This window comes from Pseudophryne corroboree, chromosome 6 (assembly GCF_028390025.1).
Source record: "Pseudophryne corroboree isolate aPseCor3 chromosome 6, aPseCor3.hap2, whole genome shotgun sequence".
In the NCBI taxonomy this organism is placed as follows: domain Eukaryota; kingdom Metazoa; phylum Chordata; class Amphibia; order Anura; family Myobatrachidae; genus Pseudophryne; species Pseudophryne corroboree.
In genome coordinates, this window is record NC_086449.1 from 812,552,888 (window position 1) to 812,577,428 (window position 24,541).

General features: G+C 49.8%; 1 protein-coding gene across 2 annotated transcripts in view; it reads right to left on the reverse strand.

The window, feature by feature from the left end:
- LOC134933686 (E3 ubiquitin/ISG15 ligase TRIM25-like) overlaps positions 1-24,541 on the reverse strand; it is a 75,060-nt gene that overhangs the window by 28,545 nt on the left and 21,974 nt on the right. The window contains exon 2 of one of the 2 annotated variants that reach the window (XM_063929059.1): positions 23,348-24,291. In XM_063929059.1, the coding sequence (XP_063785129.1) occupies positions 23,348-24,289 (942 nt within the window). In that variant the 5' untranslated portion in view covers positions 24,290-24,291. Of the gene's footprint in view, positions 1-22,693; positions 24,292-24,541 lie in introns of those variants that run through there. The other variant, XM_063929058.1, reaches the window with a different exon arrangement.

Sequence of the window (24,541 nt, forward strand, 5' to 3'; positions counted from 1 at the left end):
GGGAAGTCTCCTGACTTGTCCAAAGTCCTTGGAAGTTTCTTCCCAGCGTGACTGTGACTGCCCCCCCCAGCCTCGAAGGCTTGCATCCGTGGTCACCAGGACCCAGTCCTGTATGCCGACTCTGCGGCCCTCCACGAGATGAGCACTCTGCAGCCACCACAAGAGAGACACCCTGGTCCTTGGAGACAGGGTTATCAGCCGATGCATTTGAAGATGCGATCCAGACCATTGGTCCAAGAGGTCCCACTGAAATATTCTGGCATGGAACCTGCCGAATGGGATTGCTTCGTAGGAAGCTACCATCTTTCCCAGGACTCGTGCAGTGATGCACCGACACCTGTTTTGGTTTTAGGAGGCCTCTGACTAGAGACGACAGCTCCTTGGCTTTCTCCTCTGGGAGAAACACTTTTTTCTGGACTGTGTCCAGAATCATTCCCAGGAACAGTAGACGTGTCGCAGGAACCAGCTGTGACTTTGGAATATTCAGAATCCAACCATGCTGGTGTAGCACCTCCTGAGATAGTGCTACGCCCACTAACAACTGCTCTCTGGATCTTGCTTTTATCAGGAGATCGTCCAAGTATGGGATAATTAAAACTCCCTTTTTTCGAAGGAGTATCATCATTTCGGCCATTACCTTGGTAAATACCCTCGGTGTCGTGGACAGGCCGAACGGCAACGTCTGGAATTGGTAATGACAATCCTGTACCACAAATCTGAGGTACTCCTGGTGAGGATGGTAAATGGGGACATGCAGGTAAGCATCCTTGATGTCCAGAGATACCATGTAATCCCCCTCTTCCAGGCTTGCAATAACCGCCCTGAGCGATTCCATCTTGAACCTGAATTTTTTTATATACGTGTTCAAGGATTTTAAATTTAAAATGGGTCTCACCGAACCGTCCGGTTTCGGTACCACAAACATTGTGGAATAGTAACCCCGTCCTTGTTGAAGTAGGGGCACTTTGACTATCACCTGCTGGGAATACAGCTTGTGAATTGCCTCTAACACAGCCTCCCTGTCTGAGGGAGTCGTTGATAAGGCAGATTTGAGAAAACGGCGGGGGGGGGGGGGGGGGGGGTAATGTCTCGAATTCCAGCTAGTACCCCTGAGATACCACTTGAAGGATCCAGGGATCTACTTGTGAGCGAGCCCACTGATTGCTGAAGTTTTTGAGACGGGCCCCCACCGTACCTGGCACCGCCTGTTGAACACCATCGTCATGCGGCGGACTTAGCAGATGAAGCGGGGGAGGACTTTTGTTCCTGGGAAATGGCTGAATGCTGCAGCTTTTTCCCCCTACCTCTGCGCAGAAAGGACGCGCCTCTACCTCGCCTGCTCTTTTGGGGATGAAAGGACTGCACCTGATAATACGGTGCTTTCTTTGGTTGTGAGGGGACATGTGGTAAAAAAGCTGACTTCCCAGCCGTTGCTGTGGACACCAGGTCCGAAAGACCATCCCCGAACAACTCTTCACCCTTGTAAGGCAAAACTTCCATGTGCCTTTTAGAATCTGCATCCCCTGTCCACTGCCGGGTCCATAACCCTCTCCTGGCAGAAATGGACAGTGCACTGATTTTAGATGCCAGCCGGCAAATATCCCTCTGTGCATCTCTTATGTAAAAGACCGCGTCTTTAATATGCTCTATGTTAAGCAATATAGTGTCCCTGTCTAGGGTGTCAATGTTTTCTGACAGGGATTCTGACCACGCAGCTGCAGCACTGCACCTCCAGGCTGAAGCAATAGCTGGTCTCAGTATAACACCAGTGTGTGTATATATAGCCTTCAGGAGAGCCTCCTGCTTTCTATCAGCAGGTTCCTTTAGGGCGGCCGTATCCGGAGACGGTAGTGCCACCTTATTTGATAGACGTGTAAGCGCTTTATCCACCCTAGGTGGTGTTTCCCAACGTGACCTATCCTCTGGCGGGAAAGGGTACGCCATTCGTAATTTTTTTGAAATCACCAATTTTCTATCGGGGGAAGCCCACGCTACCTCACACACTTCATTTAATTCTTCAGAAGGGGGAAAGACTACTGGTAGTTTTTTCTCCCCAAACATAATACCCTTTTTTGTGGTACCTGGGGTTACATCAGAAATGTGTAAAACATTTTTCATTGCCTCAATCATATAACGAGTGGCCCTAGTGGACATTACATTTGAGTCATCGTCGTCGACACTGGTATCAGTATCCGTGTCGACATCCGTGTCTGCCATCTGAGGTAGCGGGCGCTTTAGAGCCCCTGATGGCTTTTGAGACGCCTGGGCAGGCACGAGCTGAGAAGCCGGCTGTCCCGCATTTGGCATGTCGTCAAATTTTTTATGTAAGGAGTCGACTCTTTCGCGTAATTCCTTCCACAAGTCCATCCACTCAGGTGTCTGCCCCGCAGGGGGTGACAACACATTTATAGGCACCTGCTCCTCCTCCACATAAGCCTCCTCATCAAACATGTCGACACAGCTGTACCGACACACCGCACACACACAGGGAATGCTCTGATAGAAGACAGGACCCCACAAAGCCCTTTGGGGAGACAGAGTGAGAGTATGCCAGCACACACCAGAGCGCTATATAATACAGGGATTAACTAAATTATATACCCTTATAGCTGCTATATATGTATATTGCGCCTAAATTTAGTGCCCCCCCTCTCTTTTTTACCCTTTCTGTAGTGAAGACTGCAGGGGAGAGCCAGGGAGCTTCCTTCCAGCGGAGCTGTGAGGGAGAAATGGTGCCAGTGTGCTGAGGGAGATAGCTCTGCCCCTTTTTCGGCTGACTTTTCTCCCGCTGTTTTCTGTATTCTGGCAGGGGTAATTATCACATATATAGCCTCTGGGGCAGTGGCGTAACTACTGCCCCCGCAGTCCTCGCGGTGGCTTGGGGGCGAGGGGCTGCGGGGGCGCCACTGATTTAGAACAGATTGTCCGCATGTCCATCTACGATCTCCTCTCCCTCCCTGCGGTGCCTGCTCCCCCCCCCCCCCTGTGTTGGAGGGACACGAGCGCATCGCGCGTCTCTCCTGTGTCCCTCCTGGCTCTCCCCCGGCCGGTCTAAGGAAGCAAGTGCCGTTCGTGAGCTCTGATTGGCTCACGAACGGCACTTCCTTTATTAGACCAGCCGGGGGAGAGCCAGGAGGGACACAGGAGAGACGCGCGATGCGCTCGTGTCCCTCCAACACATAGGGGGGGGGCGGGGGAGCAGGCACTGGGGCATATACCCGGCACTGGGGACATATACCTGGCACTGGGGGGGCAGATCTGGCACCGAGGACATATACCTGGCACTGGGGGGGCATATACCCGGCACTGAGGGCATGTACCTGGCACTGGGGGCATATACCTGGCACTGGGGGGGGGCATATACCCGGCACTGGGGGCATGTACCTGGCACTGGGGGCATATACCCGGCACTGGGGGGGGCATATACCTGGCACTGGGGGGGCATATACCCGGCACTGGAGGCATATACCTGGCACTGGGGGGGAAGCAGGCACTGGGGGGGAATATCTGGCACTGGGGGCATGTACCTGGCACTGGGGGCATATACCCGGCACTGGGGGGGCATATACCCGGCACTGGGGGCATATACCTGGCACTGGGGGGGAAGCAGGCACTGGGGGGAATATCTGGCACTGGGGGCATATACCTGGCACTGGGGGCATATAACTGGCACTGGGGGGGCATGTACCTGGCACTGGGGGCATATACCTGGCACTGGGAGCATATACCTGGCACTGGGGGCATATACCTGGCACTGGGGGGGAATATCTGGCACTGTGGGAGAATATCTGGCACTGGGGGGGGGCATATACCTGGCACTGGGGGCATATACCTGGCACTGGGGGGGCATATACCTGGCACTGGGGGAATATACCTGGCACTGGGGGGGCATATACCCGGCACTGGGGTCATATACCTGGGACTGGGGGGGCATATACCTGGCACTGGGGGGGGGAAGCAGGCACTGTGGGGGAATATCTGGCACTGGGTGCATATACCTGGCACTGTGGGGGAATATCTGGCACTGGGTGCATATACCTGGCACTGTGTGGGAATATCTGGCACTGGGAGCATATGTGGCACTGGGAGCACGGCCCTAGCAACAAGCACTACCCCCCTAGCACCGAGCATGACACCCAGTGCATGAAACCCCTGGCAACGAGCATGACATCCTGGCACCATGCATGGAACCAAGAGCATGAAACCCCTGGCAACGACCAGGTAATTTAAAAGTAATTGGAAGCCTTACTGTAGAACTTAATGTGTAATGGGCATTACGGTGTGTGGCATAATGTATCACGGACATTGCAGTGTGTGTCATAATGTATCTGGCATTACGGTGTGTTGTATACTATATCACGGGCATTGTGGTATGTGGTATAATGTCTCAGGATCATTGTGGTGTGTGTCATACTGTGTCACAGACATTGTATGTGCTATAATGTATCAGGGGCATTCGCGGTGTGTAGCATAATATATAACGGGCATTGAGATTCCTGTCATAATGTGTCACAGGCATTACGGTGTGTGGCATAATGTGTCGGGGGCATTACGGTGTGTGGCATAATGTGTCGGGGGCATTACGGTGTGTGGCATAATGTGTAGGGGGCATTACGGTGTGTGCATATTGTGTCATGTGCATTATTGTCAGTGATCGCAAAAACGCGCTATGGCGCGTATTTCACCCAGAAACAGCCGCCCGGGGACTCACATTTAGAAGATGAGCGGGTCCCACAGGACGCGCTCATCTGAATATGTGTTTGCATGTGTTAAGCCTGTCAGCGGAATGCAGGAGGTGACTGGCTGTTTCCTCGGCCAATCACCTCCTGTAGTCTCCATCCAATCACAGCCTGCAGCATCTCCCGCTTTGAATCCTGCTCCCCGCCAGCACATGAATCTGTGCTGCAGGGCTGAGAGACTGGCCCCGCTCATCCGGCTCCACTGCCGCTCTGCCGCCAGCACCCTCCTCTGCGACTGGGAGTACAGCTCCGGATCTGCCCGCCGCCACCCCCCTACCCGGGACCCGCTCAACGCCCCACCGAGACCCGACAACTACCTTCCAGCAGGAGCCGGCCGGGCTGCGCAGCTCCCGCTGTAGGTAAGCAGTAGACAGTGCTGCATCGCCCCGCTTCACCTGGAGTAGCTGGTGCAGATGCGGGATGTCCGGGGGCTGCAAGCTCCGTGTGTGCAATGTGAGGTCGCTCAGAGTGTCAGGGCCTCACTGACACCATTTTTCTGACAGCACAGTGCAGTGAGTGCACTGGCACAAGTAGCCAGCCGGCGCCGCAGCATGAAGGAGCTATCTGTGAAATCGCAAGCAGAGGCTGGCAAGAAGGAGCTCCTCCGATCGCTTCCCCTGACGGGCTGGCCACTGCTAAATATACCAGTAATCAGTACAACTGTGCAGTGACACTGACTTTCCCATTGCACCTGGGGCTCCACTACTTTGACACAGTTGGAACTGATTATCGGTATATTTAGCAGTGGCCAGCCCGTCAGGGGAAGCGATTGGACGAGCTCCTTCTTGCCAGAGAACAGCCTCTGCTTGCGATTTCACATAGAGCTCCTCCAGGCTGCGGCTACTACAGGTGCAGGCTGGCTACTTGTGCCAGTGCACTCACTGCACTGTGCTGTCAGAAAAAATGGTGAGTGTCAGTGAGTTGCTGCTGGGGGCGGAACCACTTGTGTCAAACGGCCCCTTCGTGCAACTGGAGGTGATAAGTGAGTGGTTACTGCAATGTGCCTCAGTGTACTACCAGGCGCATTGTGTATAATAACGTGCTCTACCAGGCGCATTGTGTATAATAACGTGTTCTACCTGGCGCAATGTGTATAATAACGTGTTCTACCTGGCGCAATGTGTATGATAATGTGCTCTACCTGGCGCAATGTGTATGATAACGTGTTCTACCTGGCGCAATGTGTATGATAACGTGTTCTACCTGGCGCAATGTGCATGATAACGTGTTCTACCTGGCGCAATGTGTATGATAACGTGCTCTACCTGGCGCAATGTGTATGATAACGTGCTCTACCTGGCGCAATGTGTATGATAACGTGTTCTACCTGGCGCAATGTGCATGATAACGTGTTCTACCTGGCGCAATGTGTATGATAACGTGCTCTACCTGGTGCAATGTGTATAATAACGTGCTCTACCAGGCGCAATGTGTATGATAACGTGCTCTACCTGGCGCAATGTGTATGATAACGTGCTCTACCTGGCGCAATGTGTATGATAACGTGCTCTACCTGGCGCAATGTGTATGATAACGTGCTCTACCAGACGCATTGTGTATAATAACGTGTTCTACCTAGTGCAATGTGTATTATAACGTGCTCTACCAGGCGCATTGTGTATAATAACGTGTTCTACCTAGTGCAATGTGTATGATAACGTGCTCTACCAGGCGCATTGTGTATAATAACGTGTTCTACCTGGCGCAATGTGGCTGATAACGTGCTCTACCTGGTGCAATGTGTATGATAACGTGTTCTACCTGATGCAATGTGTATGATAACTTGCTCTACCTAGCGGCAATGTGTATGATAACATGCTCTACCTAGCGGCAATGTGTATGATAACTTGCTCTACCTAGCGGCAATGTGTATGATAACATGCTCTACCTGATGCAATGTATATGATAACTTGCTCTACCTAGCGGAAATGTGTATGATAACATGCTCTACCTGGCGCAACGTGTATGATAACGTGCTCTACCTGGCGCAGTGTGTATAACGTGTTCTACCTGGCGCACTTGTATGATAACGTGCTCTACCTAGCGGCAATGTGTATGATAACGTGCTCTACCTGGTGCAAAGTGTATGACGTGCTGTACCTGGTGCAAAGTGTATGACGTGCTGTACCTGGTGCAAAGTGTATGACGTGCTGTACCTGGTGCAAAGTGTATGACGTGCTGTACCTGGTGCAAAGTGTATGACGTGCTGTACCTGGTGCAAAGTGTATGACGTGCTGTACCTGGTGCAAAGTGTATGACGTGCTGTACCTGGAGCAAAGTGTATGACGTGATCTACCTGGATCAGTGTGCATAGGAGGTTCTACCTGGTGCAAAGTGTATAAGCGCCACTACTGTGTGGTGTACTGTGAATTGACACTATTATGTGGTCACGCCCCTTCCCTATGAAGCCACGCCCCTAAAATTTTGCAACGCGCCTACGGCGCGCACTACCTGTTCTTTATCGTCTAAGTGGTCTAACACCAATTCACTTTCTGCCTAAGGGCACCAAAATGTCTAGTTACAGCTCTGGTGCAGGGTGTCCTGCATGCTACACAGCCCAGCAGCATTGTCACCCCCATCCCCCCCATCTTGCAACACTTTTGTAGTGTCCAAACAAGATTAAAATTAATAAGAACCTTCATTCCGATGGGACCCAGAAAAAGACCGGTAGGACCCCAGTTTTTAAAAGTGAAGGGTCCCTGGGACCCACTTTTTTTTTGGCTCAGCGCGATCACTGATTGTGTGTGGAATAATGTCTAAGGGCCATTGCAGTATGTGGAATAATGTATACTGGGCATTACTATAAGGAGGAAAAATGACAAATAATGGAAGGGGCATGAATCAGGATTATTTTTCTTTCCTGTGGTGGCCAACGTCTGGGCATGCAGGTTGCAAACCTGGGGTATAAGGTAGTCTTTTCCTGCAATGCCACGCCCTCCACGCAAAGCCACGCCCATTTCGACAAAGCCACACACCCTTTTTGCCAGCACGCGCCTGCGGCGCGCACATTTTTCCACCTTTGCTAGTGCCAATTACGGGGTGTATGGGAGGGGGGGGGGGGGGGGGGGGGGGGGCGAAGGATTTTTTGGCTTGGGGGAGAAAAATTTCTAGTTACGCCACTGCTCTGGGGCTATATATTGTGATATATTTGCCAACCAAGGTGTATTTATTGCTGCTCAGGGCGCCCCCCACTAGCGCCCTGCACCCTCAGTGACCGAAGTGTGAAGTGTGTATGAGTAGCAATGGCGCACAGCTGCAGTGCTGTGCGCTACCTTGGAGAAGACTGATGTCTTCAGCCGCCGATTTTCCGGACTCTTCTTGCTTCTGGCTCTGTAAGGGGGCCGGCGGCGCGGCACCGGGACCGAACATCAATGGCCGGTTCCATGCGGTCGATCCCTTTTGGAGCTAATGGTGTCCAGTAGCCTAAGAAGCCCAAACTACCACCAGTTAGGTAGGTTCGCTTCTTCTCCCCTTAGTCCCTCGTTGCAGTGAGCCTGTTGCCAGCAGGTGAATGTTTACATGGTGTGTTCAATAAAAACATGACAACATATAATTGTTTGTGTGGTATTAGTTTCAGCAGACTGTGTTTATCTATTGTGACTTAGATAAACATTAGAACACATTTTATGACCAATTTATGCACAAATCCAGGAAATTCCAAAGGGTTCACATTTTTCTTGCAACTGTATATACATGGCACACACACAGGAATAACATATATGCATGGCACACAAACAGGAATAACATATATGCATGGCACACACACACACACACACACACACACACACACACACGAATAACATTTATACATAGCACAAACACAGGAATAACATATGCATGGCACACACACAGGAATAACATATGTTATAACATTTATACATAGCACACACACAGGAATAACATATATGCATGGCACACACACACAGGAATAACATATATGCATGACACACACACACACACACACACACACACACACACGAATAACATATATGCATGGCACACACAGGAATTACATTTATACATAGCACACACACAGGAATAACATATATGCATGGCACACACACAGGACTAACATATGTTATAACAGTGATGGCTAACCTGGACACTCCAGCTGTTGTTGAACTACACATCTCGGCATGCCCTGCTACAGTTTTGCTATTTGGCCATGCTAAAACTGATGCAGGGCATGCTGGGATGTGTAGTTCAACAACAGCTGGAGTGTCAAGGTTAGGCATCACTGTATTATAACATATATGCATGGCACACACAGGAATAACATTTATATATAGCACACACACACACAGGAATAATAGGATTTTATATACCTAACGGTAAATCCTTTTCTCATAGTCCGTAGAGGATGCTGGGGTACCATTTAGTACCATGGGTATAGACAGGTCCACCAGGAGCCATGGGCACTTTAAGAGTTTAATAGTGTGGGCTGGCTCCTCCCTCTATGCCCCTCCTACCAGACTCAGTCTAGATACTGTTCCGAGGAGACGGACATACTTCGAGAGAAGGAAATACACAGATAGTGGTGAGATTCACACATAACAAAAGGAAAGCCAAGCTAACCAACTTGAAACGATTCAGCAACGACTGAACCAACAATACTTAACCAAGTAACAATGCAGGAAAACGAAGCACTGGGTGGGTGCCCAGCATCCTCTACGAACTATGAGAAAAGGATTTACCGGTAGGTATATAAAATCCTATTTTCTCTTACGTCCTAGAGGATGCTGGGGTTCCTCAGCGGCCAAAGTATCGAACTTGTAGAACTTAGCAAACGTGTTCGACCCCGACCAAGTAGCTGCTCGGCAAAGCTGTAAAGCCAAGACACCTTTGGCAGCCGCCAAGGAAGAACCCACTTTATTAGTAGAGTGGGCCTGAACCGATGTTGGAATCGTCAAGCCTGCCGTAGATTAGGCATGCTGGATAATAAGCCTTATCCAGCGAGAAATTGTCTGCTTAGAAGCAGGACACCCAATCTTGTTGGGATCATAAAAGGACAAACAGTGCATCTTCCTGTGACGATAAGTTCTCTTCACATATATCTTCAAAGCCCGCACAACATCCAAGGACTTTGAGGGAAGTGAGGCGTCAGTAGCCACTAGCACCACAATAGGTTGGTTGATATGAAAAGCCAACACAACCTTTGGAAGAAATTGCCGACGCGTTCTGAGCTCAGCTCCATCCTCATGGAAAATCAAGTAGGGGCTCTTGTGCGACAATGCCCCCAACACACGTCTTGCAGATGCCAATGCCAAAAGTGTGACAGCCTTCCAAGTAAGAAACTTTACGTCCACCTCCTGTAAAAGTTTAAACCAATCCGATTGCAGGAACTGCAGCACCACATTAAGATCCCAAGGTGCCGTAAAAGGCACAAAGGGTGGTTTGATGTGCAGAACCCCTTTCAAGAATGTCTGAACCTCACGGAGAGCACGAAGAAAATGGACAAGGCCGAAATTTGGACCTTTATGGAGCCCAAGCGTAGGCCCACATCCACACCTGCTTGCAGAAAGAGGAGAAAATGTCCTAGTTGAAACTCCATCATAGGAAACTTCTTGGATTCACACAAAGACACATACTTTTTCCAAATCCGATGGTAATGCTTAGACGTTACTCCCTTCCTAGCTTGGATCAGAGTAGGAATGACTTTGTTCGGAACGCCCTTCCGAGCTAATATCTGGCATTCCCCCTCCATGCCGTGAAATCTAGCCGTGGTAAGTCTTGATAAGCGAACGTCCCCTGTTGTAAAAGGTCCTCGCGAAGAGTAAGAGGCCTCGGATCCTCCAGCTGTAATTCCAGAAGATCCAAGTTCCAGAAGATCCAAGTTCTTCTTGGCCAGTCTGGAGCAATGAGGATCACCTGAACTCTTGTTCTTTTCATTAGTTTGAGAATCCTTGGGATGAGTGGAAGTGGAGGGAACACATACACTGGCTGGAACACCCATGGAGTTACCAGGGCGTCCACCGCCACTGCTTGTGGGTCTATTGACCTAGAACAGTACCTCTGAAGCTTCTTGTTGAGGCGAGATGCCATCATGTCTGTCTGAGGTACACCCCATCGGCTTGATACCTCTGCAAATACCTCCGGGTGGAGGCTCCCTCCATTCTCCTGGATGGAGATCATGTCTGCTGAGGAAGTCCGCTTCCCAATTGTCCACTCCCGGAATGAAGATCGCCGACAGCGCCACTGCGTGTCTTTCTGCCCAGAGGATTCTTGCTACCTCTGACATTGCAGCTCTGCTCTTCGTTCCACCCTGCTGGTTTATGTAGGACATCGCTGTTATATTTTCCAACTGAACCTGAATGGCTTTATCTTGCAGAAGATGTGCTGCTTGTAGAAGGCCGTTGTATATGGCCCTTAATTCCAGAATGTTTATTGGAAGGATGGTTACCTGATTTGACCACTTTCCTAGGAAGTTTTCACCTTGGGTGACTGCTCCCCAACCTCTGAGACTTGCATCCGTGGTTAGAAGGATTCAATTCTGAATCCCGAACCTTCGCCCTCGAGCAGGTGAGAAGTGTGCAGCCACCAGAGGAGTGAAATTCTGGCTTTCGGCGACAGGCGTATCTGCTGGTGTATGTGAAGATGTGATCCTGACCACTTGTCCAGGAGATCTAGCTGGAAGAGCCTCGCATAGAATCTTCCGTACTGCAGAGCCTCGTAAAAGGCTACCATCTTTCCCAGAAGGCAAATGCACTGATGAACCGATACCAGGGCTGGCTTCAGGACATCCCGGACCATTGATTGAATCACCAACGCTTTCTCCACTGGTAGAAAGACCCTCTGCACTTCTGTGTCGAGTAACATCCCCAGGAACGGTAGTCTCCTTGTCGGCTCCAAATGTGAATTTGGAAGGTTCAGGATTCACCCATGATCCTGAAGTATTTGAGTTGATAGAGCAATACTCTGCAACTGCCTCTCCCTGGAAGATGCTTTGATCAGGAGATCGTCTAGATATGGAATTATGTTCACTCCCTGCATGCGGAGGAGTAGCATCATCTCTGCCATGACCTAGGTGAACACCCTTGGTGTCGTGAAGAGACCAAATGGCAGCATCTGGAACTGATAGTGACAATCCTGCAGCGCAAATCCTAGATAAGCCTGGTGAGGTGGCCAGATCGGAATGTGAAGGTATGCATCCTTGATATCCAGGTATATTAGGAATTCCCCCTCCTCCAGACCTGAGATCACCGCTCTTAGAGACTCCATCTTGAATTTGAATACCCTCAAGTAGGTGTTCAATTACTTTAGGTTTAATATTTGCCTTACCAAACAGTCTGGTTTCGGTACCACAAACAGGTTTGAGTAATAACCCTTTTGTTTTAGGTGAGGTGGAACTGGAACAATGGCATTTGTTTGCACCAATTTTCGAATGGCTTCCTGTAGGATAGCACTTTCCGTCAGCGAAGCTGTCTGTCCGGAGACCATGACAATTGTCCTTAAGACACGTTTGCATAGGAAGTCGTATGTTAATTGTCCTAGCGCCAGCAAGGAATAGGTGACAATTGGTGAGCAAACATTTTCTTTGAGATACTTTGCATGGAGATGTGAGACAGGAAGATGTTAATCAGATTGTGTTTTACGAATGCAAACTAGCGAGTTTCCTGTAACAACAGTTTGATGTAACATTTCCTAGGCTGCATTATATACTATGTAGATTTATGTTCAAATTACAAGGACTTTGTCTGTGTGTGACAGGAAGGAGGAAATTGCTTTTTTGCACTTAAATCCTTTTAAAATTTAATTTATTTATTTTTATTTTGTAAGATATCCCGATTGGATGGAAAGGACTGTGGTTTGTGATTTTACTGTATAAAAAGAGGAGGCCTGTGAGCTTCAGTGTATTATACCAACTACTTTCTGCTGTGAACATCTTGCTGTATGCCGTTTCCCCGAGCAATAGGGAAAAGTTCTCTTTGGAACTATTGCAAATAAATACCATTTGCCTCAAGAAGACCACTTCATCTTGTGACCTGCAGGGCTATGCCAAACATAGCCCCGTTCTCCAGCTCTCCAGGGTGTAACCAGCGTCCGCAAGTTCCGCCTTCCGCCAGCTACCAGTAGAGGCCTAATCAAGCGACTAGTGGGGGATTCGTCAACAACACACAGGTGTGGTAAGGCGGCGTGTCGACGCATACAGAGCAGAACCGTGGTTCCAAACGCCACGGCAGGTTAGGAGTTTGGTGGTGGCAGTATAAACCTGCCCGCTGCGTAGTTGGTGGAGTCAGTAACAGGCGGTTACTGACGGTAAGCGGGAATCCCCTATGTGGCCAGGTCCCATGTGACCTAAACATCCATTCTGAGTACTGGGGATGAGACGCAAAAGCGGTGAGGGCTTTCGTACGGGACCTCCGGTAAGCCTGATTTGAAGAATCTGTGAGGTGGGAGTTCTTGAAATTCCAGTCGGTAGCCCTGGGCAACAATATCTTTAACCCAGGGGTCTAGGCATGATGACGCCCAGACGTGACTGAAATTTTTTTGTCTCGCCCCCACCTGACCGATCTCCAGGCTGGGAGGTCCACCGTCATGCTGAAGATTTTGAAGAACCAGAACCTGGTTTCTGTTCCTGGGAACTTGCTGTTGCAGGTTTTCTGGACTTGCCCCGACCTCCTCTAAAGAAGCAATCCATGCAGAAAACCTCTGGATACTATAATTACAGGCAAGACTGTTCAATGTAAACAGCTACCATAGAGCAGCATATATAGTATAGTATCCTGAGGTTTTCTGCATTGATTGCTATTGAGTACAGGACAAATGTATCTTTTTGTCTGTGTCTATCAGAACGGAAACATGTATCATTTGTCTTGAGTCTTTATTATGCAAACTAAGTATCTATGATATCAATGTCTAAGTGCTTGTCATTTTGTATGCCCACTATTTTACATTTGTAGTATGGTAAATGGTTAAAGTTTCACTAACAGGTGTACGGTTCAATCAGATGACGTCACCTAACAGCGCGGCGACGGGGAGGGTGAGCGGTCCCGGCTCTGACGCCAGCATTCACTCGTGGTGTTCACCTATAAAAGGTATGTTTGTCTTTGTATTATCCTGATGACAATATTAAAAATATTGAAACGTTGATGACTACCACACCACAGACTTAGCTTCTTTTGTTCCAGTCTGAGTCCCGCACCTCTGCATGCCAAATACACTACCCTGTGAAGGCACCGGCACAGCTTAAAGTGGAGCATGGAGTGCCGGACCTGCGATCCATAATATATATATATATATATGTATATTTATTTATTCTTATTTGTTACATGTGTGTGTGCATAAACTGTAAGCCACTAACAAGATAATCATAATAGAAGGATGATTTATCATTTCAGAAGTTTATTAGTGCATTATATCCTTAGGCAGCCAGTTTATAAAAAAACAAATAAAAAAAAACAAAAAACCCCCATTGGTAATCAATGCTGAAAAGCATCATTTAACGGATGTTTTCTTTCGATGTCCCATTCCTAAACTTCACAGACATTTCAGGCAGGGCCGGTGCTAGGGTGTTCGGCGCCCCCCTGCAAACTATAAATTTGCGCCCTCCCTCTCATACTGTAGTTAATAAAGTGAGAGCGTGAACAGGAAGGTAACCAGGAACACGGAGGATCCAGGAAGGTAACCAGGAACACGGAGGATCCAGGAAGGTAACCAGGAACACGGAGGATCCAGGAAGGACACATGGATCACAGGAATGACTCAAAGTTCAGGACAACTGCAGCCTCATCCTGCAGCTTCTGATATACCCCCTGGTGTGCGGGCATTGGCTGGAGTGGAACGAGGAGGTGCGGCCAAGCTCCGGATTGGCCGCCGCACTCAGAATGATGGAGACTGTCATAGCGGCGCCCATGCCGCGGCCCGGCGGGAACACGGCGTGCTCTCACGCCTGCTGACAACAGGAATGCTCCCAGGCCTAGGATGACGTCCGGCGACAGGGAGTCGGGTGACAGCAAAACGTAGGAACCCCGGTCGGAGTCCGCACCGGCGGACAGATGTAACTGTGGTGAGTCGATTCCTGAAAGTACCCCCTCCTTTATGGGTGGGCACCGAACACCCACGTGGCTTGGAAGGGTGAGTTCTGTGGAAGACACGGACCAACCTTGGAGCATGGACGTCAGAAGAATTCACCCAGCTGCTCTCCTCAGGACCATAACCGGACCAGTCGATGAGGTATTGCAGATGACCGTACCAGCAACGAGAATCCAGAATCTTCTCTATTTCAAACTCTACGCCCCGCTGGGTTCATATTCTGGGACCAACTGGAAGAGCTCTTTGGAAGCGATTCAGGACTAACGGTCTGAGGAGAGAGACATGAAAAGCATTAGGAATTCTTAACGAAGGAGGCAATTTGAGTTTGTAAGCCACAGGACTGATGACTCTTTCGATGGTGAAGGGACCGATGAAGCGCGGTGCGAACTTCATCGAAGGCACTCTAAGACGGAGGTTCTGAGTGGAGAGCCAAACCTTGTCACCAGGCTTCAGGCTAGGAACTCCGCGTCTTTTACGGTCAGCAAAGAACTTATAACGACTGGAAGCTTTCTTGAGGGAAGCATGAATCTTCTTCCAGGTTGAAGAGAACTGACCCAAAACAGCAGTGGCGGCAGGAACATCGATGTTAGGAAGATCTTGAAAATCCGGAACACGAGGATGTTGTCCATATACAGCAAAGAATGGGGTTGTCTCTGTAGCAGTATGGTAGCGGAAATTGTGGGCAAATTCGGCCCACGGAAGCAGATCCAACCAGTCATCCTGAGAAGATGAAACAAAGTCTTAAAAAGGTTTCCAACTCTTGGTTTACCCTCTCTGTCTGCCCATTTGTCTGAGGGTGGTAAGCTGACGAAAACTTGAGGCTGACTTGCATGGCAGAACAAAGGGCTCTCCAAAACCTTGCCACGAACTGCACTCCACGGTCGGATATAATTTCAGTGGGCAGTCCATGTAAACGGAAAATCTCCCGTAGGAAGATTTGAGCAAGTTTTGGGACAGAAGGGAGACCCTGGAGAGGAAAAAAATGAGCCATTTTGGTAAACCTGTCAACCACGACCCAGATGGTATTATATCCTTGAGAAGAGGGAAGGTCGGAGATGAAATCCATGGACAGGTGTGACCAGGGACGGCTGGGAATAGATAATGGCTGTAACTGACCTGCTGGAGACTGACGAGGAGTCTTGTGCTGTGCACACTTAGGACAGGATGCCACAAAGTATTTGATGTCGACTTTCATCTTCGGCCACCAGTATGTCTCGGAGAGGAACTTGAAGGTCTTTAGGACACCAGGATGCCCAGTGAATTTGGACTGATGAGCCCAAGACAGTAACTTGGGACGAAGTTCTGGGGAAACAAAAGTCTTACCAGGAGGCGGAGCAGGAGAAACTTGAGATGAAGCAAATACGACTGGATTCAGGATGGAATGCGGAACTGGATCAGACGTCTCTTCTTCGGACTCCATAGATCGGGCCAAAGCGTCTGCTTTGATATTCTGGGAACCTGGGCGGAAATGAAGCTTAAAATTAAAACGAGAGAACATAGCCCAGCGGGACTGGCGAGGATTAAGACACTGGGCTGCCTTTAAGTAAAGCAGATTTTTATGATCCGTATAGATGTTAAATGGAAATTTGGCCCCTTCCAGGAGATACCTCCATTCCTCAAGGGCCAGCTTGATAGCCAGTAGTTCTTGGTCACCAATGGAATAGTTAGCTTCTGCAGGAAGGAATTTACGAGAATAAAATCCACAAGGGTGAATCTTCCCATCAGTTCCCTTCTGAGAGAGAACAGCTCCAACTCCTACTGTGGAAGCATCCACCTCCAACTCGAATGGCTTGTTAACATCTGGTTGAGACAGAACTGGAGCAGACATAAAAGCCTGCTTGATCTTTTGAAACGCAGCTAAAGCTTCTTCTGACCAGTTGGAATGATCTGCCCCTTTCCGAGTTAAGTTGGTAATAGGAGCGATGAGAGTTGAGAATCCTCGGATGAACTTCCTATAATAATTAGCGAATCCCAGGAATCGCTGAATGGACTTGAGAGTATTCGGAATGGACCAATTGGCAATAGCTCCCAACTTTGTCGGGTCCATCTGGAGATCCGATCCGGAAATTATATACCCCAGGAAGGGTATGGAAGAAACTTCAAAAGTACACTTGGACAACTTGCCGTAGAGACGGTTCTCACGAGGACGTCGGAGGACCTCACTGACTTGTAGACGATGGGAAGAGATATCTTGGGAGAAGATGAGGATATCATCCAGGTAAACTACAAGATACTTATACAGAACGTCACGGAAGATTTCGTTAACGAAGTGCTGGAATACTGCTGGGGCATTGTTCAACCCGAATGGCATTACCAGGTACTCGTAATGACCATCTCGAGTATTAAAAACTGTCTTCCATTCATCACCACTACGGATTCTGATGAGATTATAGGCACCGCGGAAATCTAACTTGGTGAAGATGCGGGCTCCCTTGACTCTATCAAACAACTCAGTGATGAGGGGTAATGGATAGCTATTTTTGATGGTAATGTCATTGAGACCCCGGTAGTCGATGCATGGACGTAATCCTCCATCCTTCTTTTTAACAAAGAAAAAGCCCGCACCAGCGGGTGAAGATGAGGGGCGGATGAATCCCTTCTGTAAGTTCTCCCTGATGTAATCGCTCATCGCCTCGGTTTCAGGAACAGATAACGGATATGTACGCCCCCCTAGGTGTTTTTTTGCCGGGAATGAGGTCAATGGGGCAATCCCACTCTCTATGGGGCGGCAGAATATCAGCAGCCTTTTCACTGAAGACGTCAGAGAAATCTGGGTAGGCCTCAGGAAGACTTGACTGGGACTTGACTTCAGAAGACCTTATAGGGTAAACTTGAGCTAAGCAGGACTGACGGCAATGTGAACCCCAGGAAGTGAGTTGTAACGTGGACCAATCAATCCACGGATTATGTAGTTGGAGCCAGGGCATACCCAACACAATCTCCTGGGTTGCCTGAGGAATAACTAAAAACTTTATTAATTCAGAATGCAGGAACCCGACTCCCAGTACCACTGGCTTGGTCTGGTGAGAGATATAGCCCTTGGAAATTCGGCTACCATCCACTGCAGTAATGTAGACTGGATATGAGAGTTCGCAGACAGGCAAATGAAACTTATCTACTGCAGCTTGAGTGATGAAGTTTCCCGCGGCTCTACAGTCCACCAACGCAGTTGCAGATTGGAGTCCAGCCGTAGTCTCTAAAGTCACAGGAAGAATAAGGTCTTGAATTTGAAGGAGCTTGTCTAGAAGATCCCAACTTGACTCCTCCTTTACAAGTCAGGATCTGGCGTTTCCCGAATGCACTGTACAAGAATTAATCTGGTGACCTGTAGCCGCACAATAAAGACACAGTCTCTCACGGAGTCTTCTTGACTGCTCCTCAGGAGTTAAGCAGGACCTATTAATTTGCATAGGCTCATCAGAAGGTGGAGGCTGAAATTGCACTGAAGGTACCATTCTTGACTTGCGAGGCTCACTACGAGCACGCTCACTGTTGCGTTCGCGAATGCGAGAGTCCAACTTGATGCACAGAGAGATTAGTTCAGACAATTGCTCAGGGATATCACGGGTTGCCAGTTCATCCTTGATCCGATCCGAAAGTCCATGCCAGAAGGCTACTACCAGGGCTTGGTTATTCCACTGGATCTCTGCGGCTAACGTCTGGAACTGGATGACATATTGGCCCATACTCCGGGTACCTTGACGAAGCTGAATAAGATCTGCAGAGGCTGATGTTGCACGACCCGGTTCGTCAAAGATGCGTCTGAAGGTTGACACAAATTCAGCGTAGTTGTTCATCAGAGGGTCAGCACGTTCCCACAGAGGAGACACCCAACTCAAGGCAGAACCAGAGAGCCGTGAGATAATGTAGGCAACCTTGGATCTTGGCGTGGGGAAATTGTGTGATAATAATTCAAACTGGATTTCACATTGGTTAAGGAACCCGCGACATAGCTTCGGACTGCCATCATATTTGCTGGGCACGGGCAGGTGCAAGCGTGACACTGGAGCTGATGCAGCCGACATAGAAGAACTCACAGCACTTGCAGGTGCTGGGGTAACTGGAACTGGAGAAGCAGGTACACTAGGCAGGGATTGTTGCAGTGTATCAATCCGGGAGGACATTCCTTGCAGGAACTGGAACATCTGCTGCTGCACAGCCTCTTGACCATCCAAGCGGGAGACCAGATTTTGTAAGGCCCCTGACCCCACACTCTGACCACCGTCCGAGTCCATCAGTCCTGAACTTACTGTCAGGTTCGGTTTTGTTTGTGTCCCACGGAGGGGGTGCTAGTGGGTCAGTGGAGGTTGGAGGGAAGAAGTGAGGAGGCTGGATTGGGTTTTTGCGCATGGGCGCAATTATGTTTTATTAACTGAAAAGTTCACACAATAAGGCAGCAGAAATAAACAGTAAGGAATGCAGTGATAATGGTGCAGCGTAAAAGCTGAGAGTCTACGGCAAATGTAATATGACAGTATGATGAATGAGTTCACTGGTATGGGAACCAGAGTTGTTTAAAACGTGGAGCCAGCAGAGATGGTGATATATGGGTAGCAAACCTGGTAGCAGATGCAGGAGACTTGGTAACAGTTCACAGTGCAGTTGATGAGGCACAGGCAGCTAGCAAGCTGCTTCACAGGTGAGGTGATGGAATGCACCTGGAGAGAGAGTCTCTACTGCTGAGGCTGAAGCACACTGTGGATGTAGATAGGTGTGAAGCCAGATAGTAAACACAGGGATTGCTGATGCTTGTAGTTCCACGGAGATGCAGGCAGGTAACCAGGAGCACGGAGGAACAGGAAGGTAACCAGGAACACGGAGGATCCAGGAAGGTAACCAGGAACACCGAGGATCCAGGAAGGACACATGGATCACAGGAGTGACTCAAAGTTCAGGACAACTGCAGCCTCATCCTGCAGCTCATGATATACCCCCTGGTGTGCGGGCATTGGCTGGAGTGGAACGAGGAGGTGCGGCCAAGCTCCGGATTGGCCGCCGCACTCAGACTGATGGAGACTGTCATGGCGGCGCCCATGCCGCGGCCCGGCGGGAACGCGGCGTGCTCTCACGCCTGCTGACAACAGGAATGCTCTCAGGCCTAGGATGACGTCCGGCGACAGGGAGTCGGGTGACAGCAAAACGTAGGAACCCCGGTCGGAGTCCGCACCGGCGGACAGATGTAACTGTGGTGAGTCGATTCCTGACAATAGCACACAGAATGAGCCGAAATTCACAGTATACCACACGGTATGAGCCGAAATTCAAATAATAATAGCACACAGACTGAGCCAAAATTTACATTATAGCACACAGAATGAGCCGAAATTCACATTATGCACATGGAGGCAAAATTCAGGGAGAGTGACAGCAGGGACAGGGAGAGAGAGAGAGGGAAAGTGACAGCAGGGACATAGGTACAAAGAAAGTGACAGCAGGGAAATAGGGACAGGGACAGGGAAAGTGACAGCAGGGACATAGGTACAGGGAAAGTGACAGCAGGGAAATAGGGACAGGGACAGGGAAAGTGACAGCCGGGACATAGGGACAGGGAGCGTGACAGAGCGAGGAATAGCAACGGCATACAATAGGGACTAGGGAGAGAGAAAGGCAGCAGGGTAAGATTACCTATTTAGCAGCAGTGGTGCTGAGGATGCTGTGGTCTGTGGTGCGGTGTATTAGGAGGCTGTGGTCGGCATGGTGCAGAAGTGCAGAGAAGGACCGAGGGCGGCGGCAGGGCGGCTGAGGTGTAGCAAGGAGGAGGAAGCTGTGGTTGGCGGCACTGCAGCTCCTATGACCACAGCGCCACTATTTCAAATCCGCCGTGGACCTGGAGCCAATCAGGAGGGGGCAGGATAAGATCAGTGTTGAGGAGCAGGAGGGGACAGGATGGGAGCAGTGGTGTGGAGCAGGGGTGGCAGGATGGGAGCAGTGGTGCGGAGTAGGGGGGGCAGGATGGGAGCAGTGGTGTGGAGAGGGTGGGGCAGGATGGGAGCAGTGGTGTGGAGCAGGGGAGGGCAGGATGGTAGTGAAAGGTACTCGCTCTCGCTCGCTAAGTTAAACAAGATTGTCACCTGCTCCACACAGCTCCCGGGTCCCGGCCGCCGTTGTTCCCTCTGTGGACAGTGGCAGCAGCCTCACACAGGAGCCACGGTGCTAAGACAGATAGCCAGAGCAAGTGTGACTAGAGCTCCCGCCGTGTCCTCACAAGTCCCATCAACAGAGCAGTTCTCCTGTGCTCCAGGAGCCTCATACCGGGGAGTTGACAGGAGAAGCGTGGAGACACAGCATGGCACACGAACAAGACCTAACCAGGCACCTCAGGGGCAACATTAATCGGCAGCATGGGGGGACACATTAACCGGTGGCAAGCTTGTGAGTGGGGGGGTGCCATGATGCCTATGGTCTGCACACTGCTATTAGTAAAATAAAACCCAAAAACTTCCATACATACATTACACATATATTATACATAATTATACATACCGTCCACAGGAGGGGATAGGTGCAGTGTGGTGCTGAACAATTAATTAAGAGGTGGGGAGGAGAGGGGAGGGAGACCGTGACCTCACCAGAGAAGAGAGCCGTGTGGACCGGTGAAGAAGAGCTGCTTCTCGTTGCCAGAGACGCAACGAGAAGAGGGAGTAAGGTAGCCGACGCCAGGACGCTACAGTGTAACAAGAGCACAGCAGCAGGGATGCAGAGCAGGGAGAGCGTCTCTCCAGCCCTGTGCTCCGTGCTTTGCATCCCTTCGCTGAGCGTGTTACGCCGGGCCTGGTGACAGGAGGGGCAGGTCAGGGAGGGGAGGAGACCACCTACTTTCTCCTTGTGGCCCATGGCTAGCAGCAGCGCACCGTTATTAGTCCTGCTGACTGATCCGCTGGTTGAGGGCCCCCCAAGTGCTGTGGTCCCCCATGCATTGCACTGGCTGCTGCGGCGAAAGTTCCACCTCTGCCATCTACCCTTAATGCCTGCAGAAGTGAAACTTATATACACACAAACACATACATACAGTACATACATACACACACACACACACACACATATACAATACATACACACAGTACATACACACACTTTTATCTTTTTTCCATCCACTTACAGTACCACAGTCTGGTTGGCTGGAAGGGATCTGCCTCAGCTTGGGGATCCCGTGTAGCTCCGCCCCTTTTTGTTCATGTAGCCCCACCCCTTTTAGTCAGTGTAGCTCTGCCCACTTTTCACCCGCTCATCATGCCTCTGTCCGATCATCATGCCGCTGTAGGGAAGGAGGGAGGGCTTTAAACTGACGGCGCTGCTGCCTGTCAGTTTGCATTTGCAGGCGGCAGCAGCAGCGGGACAGGCCAGGCCCAGGGCTGCGCAGCACAGGGATGCAGAGCAGGAAGCCACCTCTCCAATCAGGCGTCTACCTGCTTTGCATCCCTTTGCTGAGCGGGTAGCGCCGGGCCCCCGATTTCAGGTGTCTAGCTATGTATCATCCATTTGTTTGAATGAATGATCTATCGCTCAGTGTGTACTCAGCTTAAGAGAGCTGCCCAGGAACATGCTGGTGCAAGTTCCAGGGCTGGTGAGTTGCACAGTAACATCAGCGACTCCCTAATCAGTGACATGTCCGGGCCCCCGGGTGACAGACACTGACAGAGAGGAAAGCAGTCTGCAAGAAGCAGCACAAATATGCAGGTGCTCAAGCACTGCCAGAGCTGACACCTATTGGGTGCACACTGGCTGACAGACAGCTATTGCAGCCAATCACAGCACTCAGTGAGTCAGAGGTGGATAAATCCCACAGAGATATATATTTATATAATTTACAATGAGAGACACATCCATACACACAGCTGTAGCGCCACCCACTGCTTCATTCTATTGGCTGGATGTTCCCCCAATCATATCCCACCATGTCATATCACCAGTCTCTGGGCAAATTTCTTATGACAATTTATTTTAGCTCATGAATTCCCACATATAGTTATACGACCAACTCCCCACCCTAACCACAATGTAGCATGGAGGGGCTCAGTGAGGGCGGCAGTGTAAGTGTGTAAGTGTCCAATGGGGTCACACAGAGAATAAAAGGACAGCTGTCCTGCCTCATGATCCAGATATACCCTCACCACGTCACAGCAGGTATTGCCAGGTAACTGGATCTCTTTACTGTCATGTCTCACTGTGTACTGATTATTATCCCTACACAGACACCAGGACTTGTTATTATATCCAATGACTGACTGCAATCCTCTCCTGTCTATACTGGGATAACACATCCCCACCCTCCACACCTCTGACTTACTGACATCCACCTCCCAGTAATGTCGCCCTGAGGAGAATCCCCTGGTGCTTATTACCTGATCATCCTCAAATCTCTCTGGTGTTACTGGGTGATTCTGGTTTCTATGTGAGCAGGATGCAGTTTTCCTGTCACCTGATATCTGTACATAATCACCAGCTGTGGTTACATCCAGTAATAGGTCTGTAGCTTCCTGCACATAAATCCCTGTATCTATATATGTTATTATATCAGATAATGTGTGTAATGTCCCTGAGATGAGACCCGCATCCAGATCTCCTTCATCATGTACCTGGATATCATGTCTCTCTGTGTCCTCAGTATCACACAAGTCCCCTGTGTCTGGTTCCTGTAAGACAGTCACTGGATCAGACATGTTACACAACTCCTCAATGTGACGCATCTTCCCGGACAGCTCGTCCTTCTTTATTTCCAGCTGCTGGATCAGATCAGAGACTGAGAGTGAAACGCGCTGTTCCTGCCTGGAGATCTCACTCAGGACTCTCTTCTCCAGGTCCTCCAGCTGTCTCCTGATGTCTCTAAACAGGGCAGTGACTCTCTCTGTTACACGCGCTGCTTTTCGCTGATCTTTTCTCCTGCGCTCCTGCAGTCTCTGGACTCTTTTCTCAGTCTCTGCTCTCTTTGTGGTCAGTTTCTGCAGAATGTTTCTCCATTTCTCTTTCTTCTTCTTAAAGGCCTCATCTAATGACTCCACCTGGTGTCCTCTGTGTTTCCCGATCAGACAGCATGACACACAGATACAGGCAGCATCCTCAGTGCAGTAATACTCCAGGATCTTCTTATGGACGGAGCATTTCCTGTTCCCCAGGGCAGTGGTGACATCACATAAGGCGTGTTCTGCTGACTTGCTGTGTACTCTCAGGTGATTATCACACAGAGAAGCCTCACACAGCAGACAGGATTTAGCAGCAGGTACAGGAGAGTGAATACAGTAAGTGCAGAAGATCCCAGTCTCCTCCTGATCTGACCGAGTAGATAGGAAACTCCCCACTATGTTACACAGCGTTATGTTCCTCTGCAGTGCAGGACGCTCCTCACACTCTGCTCTGCAGTCAGGACAGGTATAAGCTCCAGCCTCCTCCTGTGTATCCAACACACGATCAATACAGACCCTGCAGAAGTTGTGGCCACATCTCAGGTTTACAGGATCAGTATAAATGCTCAGGCAGATGGAACAGTCCAGCTCCTCTCTCAGATCAGCAGCAGACGCCATCGCTGGAAGCAGAAGAGGGAAATGAAAGTGAAAGTCTCTGACACTTATATCAGTGGCGTCACATTCTGCACACAGGGGGAGCTGTAACTATTGTTTGAAGCAGAAGGGCAGTGCCTGATTTCCCAGCACCCACCAAGTAGCAGTGTCAGGGACGAAAATAGGGGCCTAATTCAGATCTGATCGCTGGGATGCGCTTTTTGCTGCCCTGCGATCAGATAGTCGCTGCCTACAGGGGGAGTGTATTTTAGCTGT